Source organism: Leptonychotes weddellii, chromosome 1 (assembly GCF_054177405.1).
Source record: "Leptonychotes weddellii isolate Sample4059 chromosome 1, ASM5417740v2, whole genome shotgun sequence".
In the NCBI taxonomy this organism is placed as follows: domain Eukaryota; kingdom Metazoa; phylum Chordata; class Mammalia; order Carnivora; family Phocidae; genus Leptonychotes; species Leptonychotes weddellii.
This window is the reverse complement of record NC_138369.1, coordinates 102886926-102910532: the sequence shown is the minus strand read 5'-3', so window position 1 is coordinate 102910532 and position 23607 is coordinate 102886926. Positions and strand designations below refer to the sequence as shown.

General features: G+C 34.1%; 1 protein-coding gene across 1 annotated transcript in view; it reads left to right on the top strand.

Moving 5' to 3' along the window:
* Positions 1-9172: 9172 nt before the first annotated feature.
* The window catches only part of SI (sucrase-isomaltase), a 101015-nt gene continuing 86580 nt past the window's right edge, over positions 9173-23607 (top strand). The window contains exons 1-7 of the mRNA XM_081829088.1: positions 9173-9232; positions 12290-12407; positions 13648-13784; positions 19559-19676; positions 19969-20078; positions 21013-21164; positions 22350-22521. Of these exons, the coding sequence (XP_081685214.1) occupies positions 12290-12407; positions 13648-13784; positions 19559-19676; positions 19969-20078; positions 21013-21164; positions 22350-22521 (807 nt within the window). The 5' untranslated portion in view covers positions 9173-9232. The remainder of the gene's footprint in view (positions 9233-12289; positions 12408-13647; positions 13785-19558; positions 19677-19968; positions 20079-21012; positions 21165-22349; positions 22522-23607) is intronic.

Genomic DNA, 23607 nt, shown 5'->3' with positions numbered 1-23607 from the left:
TAAGCAGCTTCAAGTGTACATTTTTTACCTTATTTTGAAAGTTTCAGTAAAGATATTCAAAGTAAATGTCATACCCATGACAATTTCATCACACTTCCCAGATGTATTAGAAACCTTGCATTAATGAGGGGAATATCATTTCTCTAAGAATGTAGCACAGTATTGCCAGAGAGAATGATCTCACTACATTTTCTCCTATCACCCTCAACCCTTGATATACTCTCTATTTTATTATTATAGTAATATGGAGGTTGATGAAAATTAATATTTAGAAAGAAAATGTAGTTTTTAGTCAGCCATGTAAGTTGCTGGAATTTGCTAATTAAGCACAAAGTTCTATGGGAACCAGTGCCAAGCTATGGAAACCTCAACCACAACTGATGAATTGATGGGAGCTCAATGTGGACTAGTCTGAGAGATAAAAACTGGGGGCCCAGTCATCAAGGGCTCTCACACTTCTTTGAGTTTTACTTCCAGGAGCTTGGCCTTTGCCTATTTTGTCCCATCTAAGGTAGAGAAGCTAAAAAACTAAGAGCATGTGTGAAGTTCATAGTCTAGAAGCACTAAAAGACTGAGGCCTTCTCATAGCACTGTAGAATTCTATCATTTTCCCTATACATTACCAAAAGGTTAATAAAGGACTGTTTACAGCAGTGTTTTATTTATACTAAGTGCTTCATATCCAGCTGTCAAGAAAAAATTACAAGAATTACTAAAAGCCAAAAAAAAAACAGTTTGAAGAAATAGAGCATCAGAACCTGAATCAGATATGGCAGGAATGTTGGAACTATCAGACCTGGAATATAACAAAAATATTAGAAAGCTATGTCTCCAATGGGTAAAGCAGAAAGCATGCAAAAACATACAGATAATTTTAGAAAAGAGATGGGTAGCCTAAAAAGAACCAAAAATAAGTTCTAGAGATGAAAAACCATGTAACCAAATGAAGAATGTCTTTGATGGGTTTGTTGGTAGATGGTAAGTGGCCCAGGCAAGAATCTCTTAGTTTGAGGATATCCTAATAGAAACTACTCAAACTGAAAAACAAGAAGAGTGTGAAAAAAAATAGAACAGAATATTCAAGGACTGTAGGAAAACTACAGAGGAGTAACATACTCATAATGGGTATTCCAGAAGGAGAAAAAAGAAAGAACACAAGAAATATTTGAAACAATAATGGCTGAGAGTTTCCCCAAATTAATGTCAGATACTGAACCATAGATCCAGGAAGGTCATAAAACTTTGTGTAGAATAAATCCTCAAAAAAAACCCACATCCATGAATATCATTTTCCAACTATAGAAAACTAAGAGAAAAAAATATACATGCACACACACACACATGCTGGAAGAAGCCATAGTTTAAAAACAAATTACTTATATAGAAGCAAAGATAGGAATTACATCCAACTTCTCAGAAAGAGTGTAAGTGAAAAGAGAGTAGAGTGAAATATTTAAAGTGTTGAAAGAGAAGAAATTGCCAACCTAGAATTTTGTTCCAAGCAAAAATTGTCTTTCAAGAGTGAAAGAGAAATGCTTTCTCAGACAAACACGATTTGAAGGAATATGTTGAAATAGACACAACTTGCAAGAAATATTAAAAGAAATTCTTTAGAGAGAAAGAAAATAATAAAAGTCAAAAAGTCAGATCTACATAACTGTTGGATAAGGAATAGGTGAAGGCAAAATAAAAAATACTTATTTTTCTTTTTTTAAATTTAATTCAAGGTAGTTAACATATAGTATAGTATTGGTTTCAGGAATAGAATTTAGTGAATCATCACTTACATATAACACTTAGTACTTATCCCAACAAATGCCCTCCTTAATGCCTATCACCTATTTAGTCCATCCCCCTACCCGCCTCCCCTCCAGCAACCCTCAATTTATTCTCTATAGTTAAGAGTCTCTTCTGGTTTGCCTCCCTCTCTATTTCATCTTATTTTGTTTTTCCTTCCCTTCCTCTATGTTCATTTGTTTTGTTTCTTAAATTCCACATATGAATGAAATCATATGATATTTGTCTTTCTCTAACGGAATTATTTTTCTTAACATAATATACTCTAGTTCCATCCACATTGTTGCAAATGGCAAGGTTTCATTCTTTTTGATGGGTGAGTAATATTCCATTGTATATTTATACCATCTCTTTATCCTTTCATCAGTCAATGGACATTAGGGGTCCTTCCATAATTTGGCTATTGCTGATAGTGCTGTTATAAATATTGGGGTGCATGTGCCCTTTCAAATCAGTATTTTTTTATCCTTTGTATAAATTTTTTATCCTTTGTATAAATCCCTATCCTTTGAATCAATTGCACCTAGTACTGCAATTGCTGGATCATAGGGTAGTTCTATTTTTAAAGTTTTGCAGAATCTCCATACTGTTTTCCAGAGAGGCTGCACCAGTTTGCATTCCTACCAACAGTGCAAAAGGGTTCCCCTTTCTCCACATCCTCACCAACACCTGTTGTTTCCTGAGCTGTTAATTTTAGCCATTCTGACAAGTGTGAGGTGATATCTCATTGTGGTTTTGATTTGTATTTCCCTGATGATCAGTGATGTTGAGCATTTTTTCATATGTCTGTTAGTCATTTGAATGTCTTTTTTGGAAAAATGTCTGTTCATTTCTTCTGAAAATATACATGGTATGATCTCAATCTTTTTGTAAGGTTGAGGCCGGATTTGTGACCCAGTATGTGTTCTATTCTGGAAAATGTTCCATGTGCACTTAAAAAAATGTGTATTCTGCTGGTTTAGGATGAAATGTTCTGACTATGTCTATTAAGTCCATCTGGTCCAGTGTGTCATTCAAGGCCATCGCTTCCTTGATCTGCTCATATAATCTGTCCATTGCTGTAAGTAGGGTGTTAAAGTCCCTTACTATTACTGTATTATTATCAATGAGTTTCTTTAAGTTTGTTGTTAGTTCCTTTATATATTTGGCTGCTCCCATGTTGGGAGCATAAATATTTACAACTGTTAGATCTTCTTGCTTGGTAGACCTCTTTATTATGATATAGTTCCCTTCTTCATCTCTTATTACAGTCTTTGGTTTAAAATCTAGTTTGTCCGATATAAGTATGGTTACTCCAGCTTTCTTTTGATGTCTATTAGCATGATAGATGGTTCTCCACTCCCCTCATTTTCAATCTGGAGGTGGCTTTGGGTCTAAAATGAGTCTCTTATAAGCAGCACTCAGTGGGTCTTGTTTTTGTTTTGTTTTGTTTTGTTTTTATTCATTCTGATACCTTATGTCTTTTGATTGGAGCATTTAGTCCATTTACATTTAGATTAATTATTGATAAACATGAATTTAGTGCCATTGTATTACCTGCAAAGTAGTTGTTCCTGTAGATTATCTCTGTTCCTTTCTAGCCTTTGTTGCTTTTGGTCTCTCTTTCCCACTCAAAGGATCACCTTTAATATCTCTTGCAGAGGTGGTTTATTGTTCACCAACTCCTTTAGTTTTTGCTTGTCTTGGAAACTCTTTATTTCTCCTTCTATTCTGAATGACAGCCTTTGAGATAAAGTATTCTTGGCTGTATATTTTTCCCATTTAGAATGTTAAATATATCTTTTCACCTTCTTCTGGCCTTCCAAGTTTCTGTGGGTTGGTCTGCTGCTAACCTTATGTATCTACCCTTGTAGGTTAAGGATCTTTTGTCCCTAGCTGCTTTCAGAATTCTCTCTTTATCTTTGTATTTTGCAAGTTACACTGTGATATGTCTTGGTGTTGATTTTGTTGATTTTGAGGGGGGTTCTCTGTGCCTCTTGGCTTGAATGCCTATTTCCTTCCCCAGACTAGGGAGGTTCTCAGCTAAAATTTGTTCAAATAAACCTTTTGACCCTTTTTCCCACTCTTCTTCTGGGAATCCTATGACATGGATATTGTTGTGCTTTATGGAATTGCTGAGTTCCCTAGGTCTATATTCATGATCTAATAGTTTTCTTTCCCTCTTTTTTTCAGCTTCATTATTTTCCATAATTTTATCTTCTATATCACCTATTCATTCCTCTTCTTCCACTCTCGTTTTGATTTAATCCAGTAGGTTTTGCATCTCAGTTATACATTTTTTATTTCAGCCTGACAAGTTTTCAGGTCTTTTGTCTCTGCAGCAAAGGGTTCTCTGGTATCTTCTATGCTTTTTTCAAGACCAGCTAGTATTCTTATGAATGTTGTTCTAAATTCTTGTTCAGATGTATTGCTTATATCTATTTTGAGCAAATACTTCACTGTGATTTCTTCTTGATCTTTCTTTTGGGGAGAATTCATCCATCTTTTCATTTTGTCTAGGTTCCTGTCTTTTGCATGTTACAAAAGCTTGTTGTTTCCTGCTCCTGAGAGTAATGCTATATTAAGAAGGGTTCATAAACTGTCCATGGCCTGGTGCTTCAGGAAGTGTTTTTGGCATATGCTGTGTGCACTCTGCTAATGTGTTTTGGCTGTTCTTTCCCACAAGTTAGTCATCTACAGAGTTCCTCCTTGATTGCAGTAGTGAGTGTTGGACCTTTAACTAGGTGTGCTTTAATATGTTTGTTAAAATAAGCCTGACTAAAAAAAAAATTAAAACCTTATCCAAAAAAAGAGAAAAGGAAAAAGAACAAAAAAGCAAACAGACAAACAAAAAAACTGTAAGCCTGATTCCAAGGAGAAAGAATGAAATAAAGAAAGAAATAAGAAAGAAAAGAAAGAAATAAGAAAGGAAGAAAGAACCTGATCTAAACGTTGAGAAAAGGAAACAAACAAATGAACAAATAACTATAAGCCTGATTCCAAAGGAAAAAGGAAAGAAAGAAAAGAAAAGAAAAGTAAAGAAAAGAAAAGAAAAGATAAAAGAAAAGAAAGGGAAGGGAAGGGAAGGGAAGGGAAGGGAAGGGAAGGGAAGGGAAAGAAAGGAAAGGAAAGGAAAGGAAAGGAAAAGAAAGGAAAGGGAAAAAAAAACCCAAAAAACCTGGTCCTATTTCTACCAGAACTGAAGCTGACACTTTGCAGCATTCTATGGTCAGTAGACTTGGTACATGCAGGGGACCTGTATTGGTCCTCTGGGGGAGAGACCCAATGCACTGGCTCACATTCAGACCTGCCCTAGTAAAGATGCCTATGCAGATCTCAGAGGGATGTGGTTTGGTGTAAGGGGTTCCAGCCTCTACTGGGGGTGCTGTGTTGCTCGCTGAAGTCCTACTGTGCCAGTGGACAGGGGTGGAAAATGGCATCATCCTGCCCTCTTGTGCCAGGGGAGGGAACTCATGACCACTGGTGTTCAGGAAACCCAAACAGAAAAGCGAACAACTTCCCCTCCTTTATTTATTCCAAGCTTCCATCAGCCCTTTGCCCTCATCCTGTCTGTGCCCGGGCTTTTGGCACATCCAGTACCACAGTGCTCCTATGTTTTATCTCTGGCATGTGGCTGGGATTCAAAACTCCAAATCTTAAAGGACCTGGCAAGGTGTGGACCCAACCCAGAGCCTTGCAGCTCTGCACCAGGTGTCGTTCTGACCCAGAAAAGCAGTTGCATGACCACACAAGTGCCTGGAGTCTATGGTGAAGCACAGTGAAAAGCTACTACCTGGTTATCTGCCCTCTGTGCACCTCTGTCTCCTGCTTTTGAGTGGCTACTCAATGGCGCCCACGGGGTCCCTTGTCATTGGAGAGGCAATATACCCTCTTCCAAATGTGCTACAGGAAGGGGAATGTTCTGTCCCAGGGCAACCCAGGGCATCCCCACACCACACTGTCCGCTCCTAGGCCTCTACCCTCCCTCTCCGGAGCACCACTGCCTGCCTGGCTTGACTCTGGCAAATGGCGCAGCCTTCTAAAACCTCAGAATTTGAGTGCCACTGTTTGCAAAAAAAATTGCCATAGTCAGTTCCTCTCAGTTCCCCAGCCAGTGGTCTTGGGGGAGTATTTTTCTTGTGTGATCCCCATGCGTTGCTCTCTCTTCCCCTCTCTCCCTCCTTTCCCATCTTCTTTCTGCAAAAAGGACTCCCTTCCCTCCATGGCATCATGGTCTTTCTCACCCCCAATTCCTGTCTCTAAACTTTGCAGCTGCTACGTTCTCTGCCTCTAAATTGTGCAGATTGCTCTTTTAATCCTCAGATCAATTTCCTAGTTGTTCAAAATGATTTGATGTTGATCTAGCTGTGTTTGAGAGACGAAGCTGCCCAGAGTCCCCCTACTGCTCCACTATCTTAATTCTTCCTCCCTCTCTTTCATTTTATAGTTCAGAGGAAGGTTAATGATCTAGGATGGATAGGTCTTTTCTTGTGTGTTTCAATTTTTTTAATTTAAATTCTAGTTAGTTAAAATATAGTGTAATGTTAGTTTCAGGAGTAGAATTTGGTGATTCATCACTTACGTATAACAGGCAGTGCTACTCACAACAAATGCCCTCCTTAAAACCATCACCCATTTAGCCCATCTCCCCACCCACCTCCCTTCCTTCAACACTCTGTTCTGTATAGTTAAAAGTCTCTTAAGGTTTGCCTCCCTTTCTCTTTTTCCCATGTTTGTCTGTTTTGTTTCTTGTATTCCACATTGATTGAAATCATATTTTATTTATCTTTCTCTGACTGAATTATTTTGTTTAGCGTAATACACATTAGCTCCATCCATGTCATTGCAAATGACAAGATTTCATTAATTCTTGTATTCCACATTGACTGAAATCATATTGTATTTATCTTTCTCTGGCTGAATTATTTTGTTTAGCATAATACGCAATAGCTCCATCATGTCATTGCAAATGGCAAGATTTCATTAATTCATTAATCCTTATGGCTGATATATATATATATATGTCTTTATATATATATGTCTTTATATATATATATATATCTTTTTCAAGACTGCTTTCGCTATTCAGCATCTTTTGTGGTTCAATACAAATTTTAGGATTATTTGTTCTAGCTCTGTGAAAAATGCTGTTGGTATTTTGATAGGGATTGCATTAATTGTGAAGATTGCTTTGGGTAGTATAGACATTTTAACAATATTTGTTCTTCCAATCCATGAGCATGGAATGTTTTTTTATTTTTTTGTGTCACCTTCAGTTTCTTTGATCAGTGTTTTATAGTTTTCAGAGTACAGATCTTTCACCTCTTTGGTTAGGTTTATTCCTAAGTATCTTATTGTTTTTGGTGCTATTGTAAATTGGATTATAAATCATATAACTTTTAACCCAAAGTGTATGTTTGATGTGTATGATTTAACTACCATATGTTTGAAATTCTGAAATGCACATTGCAAAGTCTAAAGAGGGCAAAGTCCATAAAGAGAGTAGTTGAACAATAATCTGTCCTGTTTAGTAAAAGTGTAGTTTAAGTATAGTTCAGTGTCACTGCTGGCGTTTACAACTTTTTCTGCCTATTGCCTACCTAACTCAACTTTTATTAATTCATGCCATTTTAAATTTTTGCACAGTTTTTATATTAATAAGTAAAAAAAAATTAAAACTCACAATTATTTTTAGATAAAAACAATATGTTTTAAGTTAAAACACATTTTTTCATTACTGTATATAACTTCATTATGTCTATAATTGAATACCTTTATATTGTAGTTTTGTCTGAATTTACCTCTAAGCAGTTCATGAGCCCATTACTTCCCTGGTCTTAAAGTTAATGAGTAGAACCAGAGTTAGGGTGGGAGGATATGGACCAAAGGGAGAAAAAGAAACTGTTCAAGGCAAAGGCCAGCTCACAGCACCAGACATGGAAACCTGAATATGAAATAGAAGGCATGAAAATTTCAAATCACATAAAGCTTTTTAAATTGAGAGGACAAACACTATTACTTAAAGTATTTCTACACATAAAAGTAAATCTAAATGATGATTAATTAAAACTTGACAGATTTACAGTGTCAGTTCAAAGAGGTGAGAAACTGTAGTGTTTGATCTCACTCTTAAAAGAGGAAAAAAGGGTAGACAATTTGCTAATTAGTTACTTTATTTTGAACCAGTCAGAAAACTTAAATTGCAGGGAAAACAACTAACCTCAGTTTTAGGGTTGATCTCATAATGACTCTATCGGTAGGTATTTTTATTTCCTCTCTGTGAAGCGACTTAGGCTTTAAAGCATTAACAAATTTGCCCCCAGTTTCTTAGGAATATGTAGTAGAGGTGGCATTTGTACCTAGGTCTCTTGTGAGTGTAATGTTAGTTTCAGGAGTAGAATTTGGTGATTCATCACTTACGTATAACAGGCAGTGCTACTCACAACAAATGCCCTCCTTAAAACCATCACCCATTTAGCCCATCTCCCCACCCACCTCCCTTCCTTCAACACTCTGTTCTGTATAGTTAAAAGTCTCTTAAGGTTTGCATCCCTTTCTCTTTTTCCCATGTTTATCTGTTTTGTTTCTTGTATTCCACATTGATTGAAATCATATTTTATTTATCTTTGGTAAATAAATTTGTATCAAATTCTTTGATCTTAAACACTTAAACACTATGGTGGCTTAAACCAGTAATGTAACTGATACTATAATTTTTACTGTATGAAATGGTGTTTAGTATAATTTTTGATAATTTAATTTTTGCTCTAAATAAAAAATATAAATAAAATGTTGGTTTTATTTCTAGATTACTTATTTATATATCTCTTCTTTTACATTTTATTCTAATGAATTTGCTCAGTCCTTCAACCTTAAAGTTAATAATGAGACACAGGAGATAACTTTTATTTAATCATTACTTTTTAAATTATCTTCTATTTTATACCTATTTTATATATCTTCGTTAAATATTATCTTCTAATTGTTAATTCCTGCAAATGTTTTTCAGATCCTAGCTTACCAATGTTTCTACTTTTTAGTGATAGTTTAAATTTCACATAATTAGGTAAAATAATTTCACATAATTAGGTAAAACAATTTCCAAACAACATCTAAAAAATGAAAGAAATAAAATTTTGAAGAAAAAAAACAATATAAGTAAATACTTTTATGTTCTTGGACTAGTTCATAGCCTTCAGAAATCAAAGACTATCTGAGGGCACAATTATTAATTAACTTAGATTCCTAAACAGAAATATTTATGCAACTATTTTCAGGGCTAAGTCTTTCCACTGCATGTTGAACAGAAGTTTATTAAATACTGACAGGCTGGTGAAGATACAATAAAACTTTATGAATAGCTCAATATATAGCTGAGCAGTTTCCTTGATCACTACTTTGGCAGCCTCACTCAACTCTTGTACAACAGAGCAAACAGAACAGGCTATGAAATAAGGTAAGTTTACAGATCATATTTCTTTGTTTCTTTCATGTTTCCAAATAATTACTTATTCCCTTAACTCATGTTAGCAATATTCCTGTCTATTGGCACTTGTTTAAAATAGAAAAGATAACATATTTTCATTTGCCATTTTAAATATATATATATATACCTTGTACTAAAACAGGAGAAAACATTTTTAATTTTTTTTAAGATATGAGAAAATTTTCTTTGCCCAGCTCTTCATTATAATTTTTGTCAGACTAAGTTGAATCAAAGCATGTTTATTTAATTACTTCATATAGAAAAAAAGATTCAAAAATATTTTGAAATATGTACAAATACTCTAATTAAGTATGACTTAATGTATTTTATTTAGGAAAATATATATAGGTGGAATAGAATACAACAGTTATAAAACATTTAATCTTTTCTAGCAAAACTTTTAAAGATCAGTCAAGTTACCATCTAATAAAGTATTACTCATTTTGAAAATAAACATACACAGAAAGGACATCAATATATAATTTTCCTGAAAATGTTTTGCTTGAAATTACTGTGATCCAAAAAGTGATCACTGTAATTACCACTTACAGCATATGAACAATTTTAGTACTGATTGTTTATGAGTACTCACAAGAGTAATTTAATTTTAATACATTAATTTTGTTCTAATTCTTCAAGATAAAAGGTTTGCTTCATAACAATATGCATTTTTGCTTTTAGACTTTTCTTAAAAATAGAAAGGCATGATCCTTGTTGACTTCTTGATACCAAAGTAAGATATTACTTTGAGTGAGACAAACTTATTTAAGTTAAACATTAAATGCAGCTGTGTCCTTTCTCACATAACATTGAGCAATTCAGTTTCATTTTCTTAACAGCTTCATATATCTCCTGCCACTTTGATTAAGTCTAGTTTATATTTGGGTTTTTTGAAGATTACAGATGCAATAAACAGCTTATATATGTGTAATAGGAAAGCATATGCTAAGCTTGAATGCTAGTCTTTAAACATTCATTCATAAAGTATATTTTTAAAAGTGAACTTGCGCTGACTTGTTGTCAGGCTCTGAACTACTTCCATGATTATTGCTATTAAGAATATAAAAATCCTGGGGCGCCTGGGTGGCTCAGTCGTTAAGCGTCTGCCTTCGGCTCAGGTCATGATCCCAGAGTCCTGGGATCGAGCCCTGCATCGGGCTCCCTGCTCTGCGGGAAGCCTGCTTCTCCCTCTCCCACTGCCTGGCTTGTGTTCCTGCTCTCGCTAACTCTCTCTCTCTGTCAAATAAATAAATAAATAAATAAATAAATAAATAAATAAATAAATCTTTAAAAAAAAAAGAGTATAAAAATCCTGGGGTGCCTGTGGCACAGTTGGTTAAGTGTCAGACTCTTGGTTTTGGCTCAGGTTGTGATCTCAGGGTTGTGAAATCGAGCCTCACATGGGTCTCTGCCTTCAGCATAGAGTGCTTAAGACTCTCTCTCCCTCTGCCCCTCCCTCCCACCCTCTCTCTCTCTCTCTCAAAAATAAATAAATAAACAAACAAATAAATAAATCTTTAAAAAAAGATTATAACAATACAATTAAGGAAATTAACATATATATTAATAAGGGCAATAGAAATGCTATGTGGCGTGGTAAAATGGAAAAAGGATAGATTAACTCTGCCTATAAGAGTAGAGGAAAGGACTCGCCAAGAACATGGCATTTGAATGAGGCATAAATTGGCACTAACTTAGAAGAGCAAAGGTGGAAGGGTTGAAGGAAGATTAAATAGCATGTACTTAAGAAGGCATGTTACCCAAGAAAGATGTTGCAGTGGTGGAGATAAGATGAAGGTATAATTCTGAAAATATTTTGGAGATAGAACCAACAGGCCTTTTGAATGATTAAGTGTTGTAGAAAGATATGAAAAAGGGAAAATACGTTTTTAGGTTGGGGCAACTCTATATATGAACTAACCTAAAAAATTACAGGAGAAGGGCCTAATGTGAGAAGCCCCCCCAAAATATTTTAAGATCAGCAATTTATAATCACTATATTGTAAACCTGAAACAAATACTACACTGTATGTTAACTGAAACTAATATTACACTGTATGTTAACTAACTAGAATTTAAATAAAAACTCAAAAAAAAAATAAAATGAGCAATTTATTAAAGCATTTACCATGGAAATTCCAAATTCCTATCTGAGTATATGCTATTGAAGTAAGATTTATATAAAAATCATAGAATACAGAAAAATCAGGGAAACTTGAAGAGTATGAGAGATAAGAGAGTTATAGTCAGAACCAAATTAAACAAATAAAATTTAAGATAATTACTGGAAGAAAGCTCTTCCCAATCTACATTTAGGTATCCTTTGTATGCTAACTCAAATATATAATGTCATCAGAAAATAAATACACATGTTTGATATGAGAGTTTCATATATCATACTTACATTTTGAGGGAGGTATTGGAGATGATTTAATTCAAACCTTTTTTTTTTGAAGTGACAACTCCCAAATATATATTGTATACCTATACATTTTTCACAATATTTTATATTTGTATTCCATATATATTTATATTCTTTTCCTCAATATTATTATAAGAAAGCAGTGCTGGAGTTCGAGAGACAGTGTTTAAAGTAGGAAGAACTAGAATTTTTGACTTTGAGAAAATAGCTTATTTTCTCTAAGGTTGAAGTTCCTAATGGGCAAAATGTGGATAACAACATCTCCTTCAAAAAATAATGAGAATTAGGGGACACAGTGCAAGTGTCAGATTTCTTTAACTTGAGAAAGGCTCTCACATGAGAGAGCAAGGCACATCTGCTTAGAGATCTTTTCTTCCCTTTATGTTTCATCTTAGTTACTGCAATAATGTGTAACTCTATTTATTAAAAATTGCATGTGTTGTTTACATTTTGCCAATGTTCATTATTTTAGATTAGTTAAGTCTGTAGCTCTGCTTGTGTTGTACTTAGTTAAAAAAAGAGGAATGTATATACTCTTATGATAATGATGGTGGCTTACTGTAGTTATATATTTTACATTTTAAATATATATTTTCTTTCTTTAGATGGCAAAGAAGAAATTTACTGGATTAGAAATCTCTCTGATTGTCCTTTTTGCTGTAGTTACTGTAATAGCTATTGCCCTAATTGCTGTTTTAGCAACCAGGACACCTGCTGTTGAAGGTAAGTAATGTTAAAAATACTTGCACATTATAATGAAGTTAACTAAAATTTACCCCATAATAGTTATGAATTTTTAAAAGTAATCTACATGAGATGAAACATGTGAAGAAAGATCTCAGGTAAGTTACATAATTATTCCAAGTTTTTCTATCCATTATATTACAGTTATTTCAATGAAGATCTTGTAATTAAGCAATTTATGTGCTTTGACATTAATGACCTTCCCCACATTGTGTTGCTTGAGAAATTGTGAAGAGACAAAGGGATCAAAGTGATAATGGAAGGTGGAATAATCATCTAATTTTTTAGTGAGGTTCTTCTTATTAATAGGAAGACGTGGGTTTTTGCTCTCGCCTTCAGATACTTGCAAAATTGGGGGGCAGGGTGGAAAATCTGGGGGAATACCCTCTTTATTTTAGTCTCATTTTTTTTTTTTAAGTGAGAGAGAGGATGTATAACAAAAACAGGTAGAGGGAAGGTGAAACAAAACTTGAAGTGTTTATCTTTTTTTTCTGAATATTTCTATCCTAATTTAGAGTAAATGCATACTACTCTGATCCACCTAACCTTCTCTTTTTTCATCATTCTCTCTTGGCCAAATCAGAATTAGAAAGGCTGTTACAGATTATCTTTTAGTCTAATCATAGTTAGTTTTCTACTGCCATTAGTCATTTGTTTTACCTGCTCCTAGTAAATTGAAAGCTCACTACATTGTGACATGATCATTTTATCTTACCCATATCTGATTGCTGGAAAGTTCTTATTATATAGAATTGGGATTTATTTTTCTTTGCAGTTCCTTGCTTTCTCTTCAATTCACTTCAAAGTATTGTTTTCCTCCTACTTTTCTCTTCTACTCTAATTCTTGTCTCTATATTCTTTTCCCATCTATATAACGCCATCTTCTTTCTTCATCTATAAAACACATTTTTTCATAAATGTGGTAGAATGGACATTTTGCTTCCTTTTGAATCTACCTCAAGACCTTCTGTGAAAATATTTTGTTTTTCTGCAGAAACAGTCAATAAGGCTCTGCACAGTCAATTTTTAAATATCGTTTGGATATTTTCCTTTTGTGACTAGGACTTGAATTTGTGGGTCTTTTATTAGCGTAAAATTTATTTTTATTTTTATTATATATGTAAATTCATTTGTCTTTCAATGTAAGGTATTTATTATCCCCAAAATCTGAAAAAAAATTAACACCCTGTTTTATTTTATTAACCTCTTTCTTTCCTAGCAATTAGTAATTCTACTTCAACTCCACCTACCACTCGTACAACCACCATGTATCCTGGTTTAGGAAAATGTCCAAGTGAGCTAAATGATCGTATCAATGAGAGAATAAACTGCATTCCAGAACAATTTCCAACACAGGTCTGCCACAAAAGACTTTAATATTTTTTATGAATATATATTAATTAAATTAAGATAATTGCTCAGTATTGGATCAATTCCATATTTTTAAAGATCTAGCCATCAATTAAGCTGCTCTTATCTTTTTATTATAGCTCCATATAAAGAGATGAGAGATAATTGAAATTGATGAGCTTGCTTTTCTCTACTTCTATTCAATAAATTAACAAGTTAATATTTTTCCATGCTTAATAAGCTATTGTTAATTTTAAAAATCTTAAAGAAATTCTATCTTTGCAAATCTACGTCTTAAAAAAATATAGCCTTTGACAGTATAAGACGTTTTAGAGACAATATGAATGCTCCATAAAAGTATTTATAATGATGGCATTAAGAAGCATCTGGAAAATTAAATAATACTGATTTTTTGGAAAATTATTATTATTTATTTTTTAATTTTTTGGTAGTATGGGAGAGGAAGCTCAAATGGAGAAAATTAAGGGTAACTTAATAGGTTCATGTAACCCTAAGTTCACTCTTCCTGGTCTTCATAACATACGTGGAAATAAAGGTCAATGAGAGTATGTGTGTGCGAACGTGTGTGTGTGTTCATATTTTGTAATATCTATATATTATATGCAATCTATAATATATTATGATATCTATATAATGTAAATATATATTAATCTGTGCATATTAAATATTATACTTTATGTATTATAATGTAATATGCATATCTACAGTATATTATGTATTATTTTATGCATGCAATATGCATATATAATATATATTAAATCTATAATAGACATACCTGAATCTCACCTCTCTCACTGTTTCTATCATAAAAAAATAACTAAATGAACTATAAAATTTCTATTAGCCTTATCTTACCATTGTTACCTCATAGTTAACACATAATTTTCTGGTTAATTTGCTATGAAAAGTTGCAAAACAACGAGACTTTTCTTAGGACAACATCAGGAATAGTAGGTCTTTATAGCCTACCTACTGATAAAAGAGCTAGATAAATAGTGTTTACTGTGACATGCTAAGATAATTGGCCAGATATTCTCTTTAGGAAACAATTGAAGCTTAACATAGAATTCTATTAGGAACAATATGGGCTGCTAAAATCTTAAAGGGGAACAACATTTCAAAGCCAATGGTTTAAGGTTTTGATGCCTACTATTTTTAATGTCAGCCTGTCAGGTTGCTAAAGAGTGTTTTCAGTGTGAAACAAATTAAACTTAAGAATTTAGCAAATTTCAGCTAACATGTATTTGTCATTTAAGAAAAGAAGGTGAACTTAATTTAAGAGCAGCTATAATTCTAGCCAGAGTGTATTAGTCAGCCTGGGCTTCTATAATAAAATGCCAAGCTGGGTGACTTAAGCAACACATTTATTTTCTCACTCTTGTGGAGGCTAGAAGTCAAGATGCCATCAGGGTTGGTTTCTTTCTTTCCTTTTTTTTTTTTAAAGATTTTATTTATTTGACAGAGAGAGACAGGACGAGAGAGGGAACACAAGCAGGGGGAGTGTGAGAGGGAGAAGCAGGTTTCCCGCGGAGAAGGCAGCCTGATGCAAGGCTCAATCCCAGGACCCTGGGATCATGACCTGAGATGAAGGCAGACACTTAATGACTGAGCCACCCAGGCGCCCAGGGTTGGTTTCTAGCAATACTTCTCTTTCTGGCTTGCAGACAGCTGCATTCTTGTGTCTTCACATGGTTTTTCCTCTGTGCATGCTCAGATAGAGAGAGGGAGTGTGTATGTGACCATGCTCTGAAGTCTCTTCTTTTTACAATGACGCCAGTCCTATCAGATTCACACCCCAGCCTATGACTTCATTTAACCTTAATTACCTCCTTAAATGCGCTGTCTCCGAATACAGTCGCACTGGGGGCAAGGGGTTTAGGGCTTCCTACATATGAATTGTGGGGGGACACAATTCAGTCCATAATACAATCAATCCACTATATAGTAATATACCTATTATTACATATATTTCTATATGCATACTCACACACATATAATAAAAATAAAAACATAACAAATGTATTTTTAGGGCGCCTGGGTGGCTCAGCTGGTTAAGCGACTGCCTTCGGCTCAGGTCATGATCCTGGAGTCCCGGGATCGAGTCCCGCATCGGGCTCCCTGCTTGGCAGGGAGTCTGCTTCTCCCTCTGACCCTCCCCCCTCTCATGTGCTCTCTCTCATTCTCTCTCTCTCAAATAAATAAATAAAATCTTTAAAAAACAAACAAACAAACAAAAAACAAATGTATTTTTACCTACCAAAATTTATACCTACTGATGCATATTTAATCTGTTTTACTTTCTGTTTTTTTCAAATTAAGAAGAAAATTGAAGTTCACTCATATGTGGAATTTAAGAAACAAACAAAAAAAAATGAGCAAAGGGGAAAAAAAGAGAGAGAGAGGCAAATCAAGAAACAGACTTTTAGCTATAGAGAACAGACTGATGGTTACCAGAAGGGAGGTGGGTGGGGTAATGGAGATTAAGTAGGGCAATTGTGATGAACACCGGGTGTTGTACGGAAGTGTTGAATCATTGTATTTTATATACACTTGAAATTAATATTACACTGTATCTTAATTAACTGGAATTTAAATAAAAACTTAAAAATAGATTAGGAATTAAAATAATAGGGGAAATACCTGAAATCTTGAAAAATTGGCAGAATAACAATATAAATAGCAAGTATCAAAATCTATACTTATAAAATAAACCAAAATTATTCATATTTTAAAAGCAACAATGAGGATATACATTTTTAAACTTATGTTTTGGTGTGTATATGTAGTGGTACGAGTGATGTCTTCCAAAAAATTTATGTCTACTTGGAGCCTTAGAATATTACTTTATTTGGAAATAGGATCTTTGCAGATGTAATTAAATGCTAAATGAGTTTATGCTGGCTTAGGGTGGGGCCTAAATCCAATGGCTGGTGTCCTTATAAGAGAAGGGGATGCATAGAGAGAACTATAGGGAAGAAAGCAGTGTGAAGATAGAAGTAGAGATTGGAGTAAGGTTTCTTCAAATCAAGAAATCCTGGATTACCAGGAGCTTTCAGAAGCTAGGAACAGACAAGGAAGCAGTCTTCCCTAGAGCCTTAGAGGGAGCATGGTTCTGCTACCACCTTGAGGTAGGACTTCTAGACTCCAGAACTGTGAGAGAATAAATTTCTGTTGATTCAGACAACCCTGTTTATGGCTGTTACAGCAGACCTAGGAATCCAATACGGTATGTTTGGAAGAATTTCATGTAACTCCATTTTACTGTATATTTTTTTATTTTAGCAAAATATGATTGTAATTTGCTTATTTCTTTTTTCTTAGCACCTTTACACCTTCCCAAATCAGTATATCTACATCTAATCCTACCTCTTTGTTTTGTACCAACATTTTTTAAAAAAACATTTTATTTATTTATTTGACAGAGAGAGACAAGCAAGAGAGGGAACACAAGCAGGGTAGTGTGAGAGGGAGAAGCAGGCTTCCTGCTGAGCAGGGAGCCTGATGCTTATGCCGGGCTCTATCCCAGGACCCCAGGATCATGACCCAAGCCGAAGGCAGATGCTTAACGACTGAGCCACCCAGGCGCCCCTTGTACCAACATTTTTAAAAGCCTTTTAGAAAGAATACTGCAGGGTGCTTGGGTGGCTCAGTTGGTTAAGTGTCTGCCTTTGGCTCAGGTCATGATCCCAGAATCCTGGGATCCAGCCCTGCATCGGGCTCCCTGCTCAGAGGGGGTGTGCTTATCTGTCTGCCTGCTGCTCCCATTGCTTATGCTCTCTCTCTTTGGGTCAAATAAATAAAAAAATCTTTAAAAAATTAAAAAATACTACTGTAAATAACAATTTTTATGTAATTATCTCTTTGTATTGTTGGGAGTTTATCTATAAGCTCTATAACTAGAAGGAAAATTTCCTGATAGAAGTCACACATACTTTATATTCTGATAGATAATGACCCTCTAAAATATCAGATCCAATTATACTTCCATTTGCAATGGACATGTATGTATGTGTATACATGTGTGTGCATGTGTATGTGTATCTGAAGCCATTTTAATTTGATGTTAAAGTAGGAGAGAAGTTAGCATGTCATCTACTAAAAATGTAGGCTATAAACTTCTATTCAAGGCAAATAACCATGAAAAAACATCTCACAGATGTTCAAATTATGAAAGTGTGTCACACTATTAAATTCAAATATTAAGTATATTTTTAATTATACGAATGTTAACACACAGCATTACTATGTGGCTCCACTTTTTATATAAGTATATGTAATTTTTTCCACTTCACACAATCTTTCCATACAGATCATAAAACTACTCAAGAGTTCAGTGTTTTGCGTTATTCACTGGATGAAATGTCTGCAACTTGTTGTGACACCTGGCACATAAAATTAGTTTAACTAGTTTACTTAAATACTGAACTAATAAGTGGCTAGAAATAACTGCCTTAAGCATTTTATGTAGGCTTGAATTCAGGGCATGTCTTCATCTTTATAGCGTCACTTGCAGCTTGATACTTAATTGATACACAAAAAATAATTCAATTTTTCTGGGTTGACTACATGACAATAGAAAAGATTATAATTACTCATAGGGCAGAAACTTTTATTTTTTTTTAAGATTTTATGTATTTATCTATTTGAGGGAGAGAGAGAAAGAGAGAGGGAGGAGAGGGAGAGGGACAAGCAGGCTCTGCACGCTGAGCGGGGAGCCGGATCCCACAACCCAGAGATCATGACCTGTGATCAAGAGTCCTGTACTTAACCAGCTGAGCCACCCAGGTGCCCAGAGCAGGAACTTTTATTTATTTTTTTTATTATTTATTTATTTATTAAAGATTTTATTTATTCATTTGAGACAGAGAGATACAGAGAGAGAGCGAGCATGAGCAGGGGAGAGGCAGAGGGAGAGGGAGAAGCAGGCTCCCCGCTGAGCAGGGAGCCCGACGTGGGGCTCGATCCCAGGACCCTGGGATCATGACCTGAGCTGAAGGCAGACGCTTAACAATCTGAGCCACCCAGGTGCCCCAGGGCAGGAACTTTAAAAAAAAAATATGGGCTTAGTAGTATATCTTGAAATCTGGGATTGTGATACCTTCAGCTTTGTTCTTGTTTCTCAAGGTTACTTTGGCTACTTAGGTCTTTGTTGTTCCATACAAATTGTAGTATTATTTGTTCTGGTTCTGTGAAAAATGTTGGTATTTTGATATGGGTTGTATTGAATCTGTAGATTGCTCTGAGTAGTATACTCAAATAAAAAATAAAATAGAAGTTGGGGCACCTGGGTAGTTAGTCGGTTAAGCATCTGCCTTTGGCTCAGGTCATGATCCTGGGGTTCTGGGATCGAGCTCCACCTCAGGTTCCCTGCTCAGCGGGGAGTCTGCTTCTCCTTCTCCCTCCTGCTTGTGCTCTCTCTTTCTATGTGTCAAATAAATAAAATAAAATAAATAAAATCTTAAAAAAATTAAAAGCAAACAAGAAAAACCATAGGTTTCTAATAATGTGTGTTGACATGTTAATTTGATAAATCACAACTCAGAGCATCAGTCTCTGGTAGGGTGTAATTAATTCATTGCTATTTCTGCCAAGTGAAAGGAACAAGAGAATAGATGATATTTTAACATATTATATGCTTGAATAAAGAAGCTTGTTTTTTCAAACATCTAATTCAAACATTTATTGGAGTGAATGAATGTTTAGACTGACACATGATCACAGTACTAATACTATGATTCCTTCTATAAATGTTTCATCAGGCAGCTTGTGCCATGCGAGGTTGCTGCTGGAAGCCATGGAATCACTCTCTTATTCCTTGGTGCTTCTTCGTAGATAACCATGGCTACAATGTTGACAAAGTGACAGCAACAAGTACTGGTGAGAAATGTTCTCATGGTGATCCACTATAATATATTTTAAGTGGAAAACAAAAAATATATTTAAAATTTTTCTTTGGAAAAATATCTTAAATAGAATCAAATGGGAAGTTTGTACACAAGAATGTTTAAATTGCTTATATCAAGGATTTATTTTTTGCATAATTGTATCTTCCAAATAATAAAAGAAGTCATTATTTGTGATAAAGGCAATATAATTATAAAGCTAATTAATAGTTATTAATCTTTATAAACAAAATCATCACTCATGCCAACTTTTTTCTTCCTTTAAGGACTTGAAGCCACATTAAACAGGATATCTTCACCTACGCTATTTGGAAATGACATTCCTAGTGTTCTCTTCACAACTCAAAATCAGACACCCAATCGTTTCCGGTTTAAGGTTTGGATTTTATTTATATAGGGGAGTTAATCATGAAAAGCAGTGGTGAGCATACCCTTCATCTTACCAAGACATTTTCCCTCTTAAGAAATATTTATTCCAAAGCAAAGGACTAATTGAACTAGTTATTCCACTTTCCTGAACCTGTTTCCTGAAATGTAACATGAGAACAGTTCGTCCAGCAGTTATTTTTGAAGAATTTCATAATATAGTCAATGTAAAATATTGGATATAGTGTCTTGAGAAGAATAAACACTCAATAAACTTTAGTCGTTTTTATTATTTCAACCACAGACTATGATGAAGAATTAGTTTAAAATTTGAGAAACATATTAATTGTGCTGTATAAATGGGACTTTTACTTACTAGTTCTTTCTACTGGTATCACTTTTATTCACGATTTTAAAGAAACTAATTCCTGCTATTTTTTAAGCAAGCAGTTTACTTGTATTGTCTTTTGGATTTGGAAGTGAAAACAACAACATATCCTTTGTATAGTACTTTTGTAAAGCAATTTCACAGGAATTAAGAGGGTTTTTTTAGCAAAATTTAAAATCTTCATGGGATTCCTAAGGGGATGAACACTGAAAAGCAATAAGAATAATTAAATTCACAAAAATATACTAGTCAAAAATAAATGTTTAGTAATAGTATCATTAATTTCTCTATATTTTTAGTCAGTCAATAAAAATCTTTATATTATATATATATTACTTTTATAATCAATTCTATATTCCTTGACAATTTATACAATTCTGTGCATAAGCTTTCAACAATGTTAAAATTAAGTTTATGTCTAGATTAATAGCTCCTCTATTAGGTTACTAAATTTAGTATTTTTTATTCAAAACTTGCATTTAATACTTAATTCAGAACTGGAAAGTGAAATAATGATTTTGACTCAAATAATGCTAATTTGTTTAAATCTCTGCAGATTACTGATCCAAATAATAGAAGATATGAAGTTCCTCATCAGTTTGTAGGAGAATTTACTGGAACCACAGCTACTGATACATTGTATGATGTGCAGGTTATAGAAAATCCATTTAGCATCAAAGTTATTAGAAAAAGCAATATGAGAACTTTGTAAGTATCTTATTTTACATTTCTATAAGGTTAAATAACTGGTCAATTTTATTCTATTATCACAGAATTAGGAACGCCTTAATTTTAAGGCATTTTCAGAAAAAATAATTTTCCTCCTCAAAGAGGGTGTGTATACATTCTTATAAAGATTATAATGGAAAAGGGGTTTTATTTCCTGTGGATGAAACGTATGAGAAAGTGAATGAAAATGTACAAATTGGGGCCAACCAAAAGTGAAGGTAAAGAGCTTCACTGATAGAATTTTAGCCTTGCCTATATTTTTACATAATTAGAACCCCTATTGTGTCCTTTCCGCATTGTTTATCGTATTCTGTTGCCAATTTGTAGGATAAAGTAGTTACTATTCAGAAAGGGGCTAATTCCCATAGTAATATTAAAGGACTTCATATATGCATATATGATATATATATGAAAAATATATGATAAATAAATATTAAATTAAATACTGCCTGAATGCCTTATTATAAATGTATTTTGGGGGACATTTGTGGCAAGGGATTTAGTAATTTTCAAGATGAATGCTCTCATGTCTCTAAGAAGATTAACTAAGCAGCTGTCAAGATCAAATCTTAGTAATTACTTTTCTTAAAATATAGTTTGATAATTTACAATTGACGTTTTGTTAAATCATGAAAGTGTTAAATACCATTTAACATTTCTTGTAGTATATATTTGATATGCATCAAACATACAGTCTTTTTCATTTTGGAAAAATCATTTTGAACTTAATCTTAATATATATGTTAGAGGTGTGAAAGCCAGTATGGTACTGTATTTTACAACTTTGTCTCTAGAGAAAGGCAGAACTGGGTTTGAAATCTGGCTTACTTATTACCAGTTTGTCACCTTAGAAAACATGAATTAATTTCCCTTATTTGTATTATTTGTAAAATGGAATTGATAATGGTAGTTATGCTTTAAGATTGTGATGAAGATTCAAAGAAAGAATGTGAATGAAGAATCATATTGGTGGTGATAAAGCAAACTGTGTCAATAGAATTAACAAATTCTGTTTATGACGTAATTCATATATTCCCAAGAAATGATCACAGCTCAAGATTGACATATTTAAAATGAAATATTCTGGATGATAACATATAGACCCTTCTTTGATAGAACATTTGTATGTTTCCAGATCACTTATTTATTTATTTTATTGTACAGGTTTGACACCAGCATCGGTCCCCTGGTATACTCTGACCAATATTTACAGATCTCAACCAAACTTCCCAGTGAATATGTCTATGGTTTTGGGGAACATATTCATAAGAGATATCGTCATGATTTAAACTGGAAAACATGGCCAATTTTTACCCGTGATCAACTTCCTGGTGATGTAAGGAACTTTTTTTTTTTTAATAAATAAAATATATTGGAGCAGATGATGATTTTAGCCTATTTGAAACCATTGTTTATTTGACGTCAGTGATACCTAATCCAGAAGCTTGTTTACTTTAGGGGTGAGGATTTATAGTAAAGTCCTAAATTAACTCAAAAGTTAACCAACAGATTTTATGAATGCTTCAATAAGTGTATCTAGTTTATAAATATTTTCTTTTTCTTTTTATATTTTGTCATTCTCTTTTCAGTCATTCTTATGTTTAAACTTATCCATGGCAGGGCGCCTGAGTGGTTCAGTTGGTTGAGCAGTTGAGCGTCTGACTCTTGATCTCAGCTCAGGTCTTGATCTCACAGTTGTGAGTTCAAGCCCTATGTTGGGCTCTATGCTGGGCATTGAGCTTACTTGAGAAACAAAAACAAAAACAAAAACAAATCTATCCATGGCTAGTCATTACACTAGAATCATTCTAAATACTAACTGTTCTATATCACTTTGTATGATATGGTGTCTGCCTATCCATTGGACATCATATTGTACATCTATGCCTGTTTTTTCCTCTTCCATAACATATGAAAATCTTCCATAGGTTTAAATATTTGCACAGGGGATCAGTTTCCTTTGTAAGTACTGAAACTTGAGGTTCTTTATCATTTGTACAATAAGTCACTGAGAGCTAATTTGAAGTTTAACCTCCTAAGAACTTCTCCCAAACTTCCCCATGCAGAATTAGTCTTTACTTTCTAACCCTTTATTCATATTTTAGTATGACAATAACCACAGGTTAGTATCTGTGTATATATTTGTCTATATTTCTAAAATATGAGATTCTTCGGGACAAAGACTCTATCATTAAGAAAATTATTTTTTTTATGGGCGCCTGGGTGGCTCAGTTGGTTAAGCGACTGCCTTCGGCTCAGGTCATGATCCTGGAGTCCCTGGATCGAGTCCCACATCCGGCTCCCTGCTCGGCAGGGAGTCTGCTTCTCCCTCTGACCCTCCCCCCTCTCATGTGCTCTCTCTCATTCTCTCTGTCTCAAATAAATAAATAAAATCTTTAAAAAAAAAAGAAAATTATTTTTT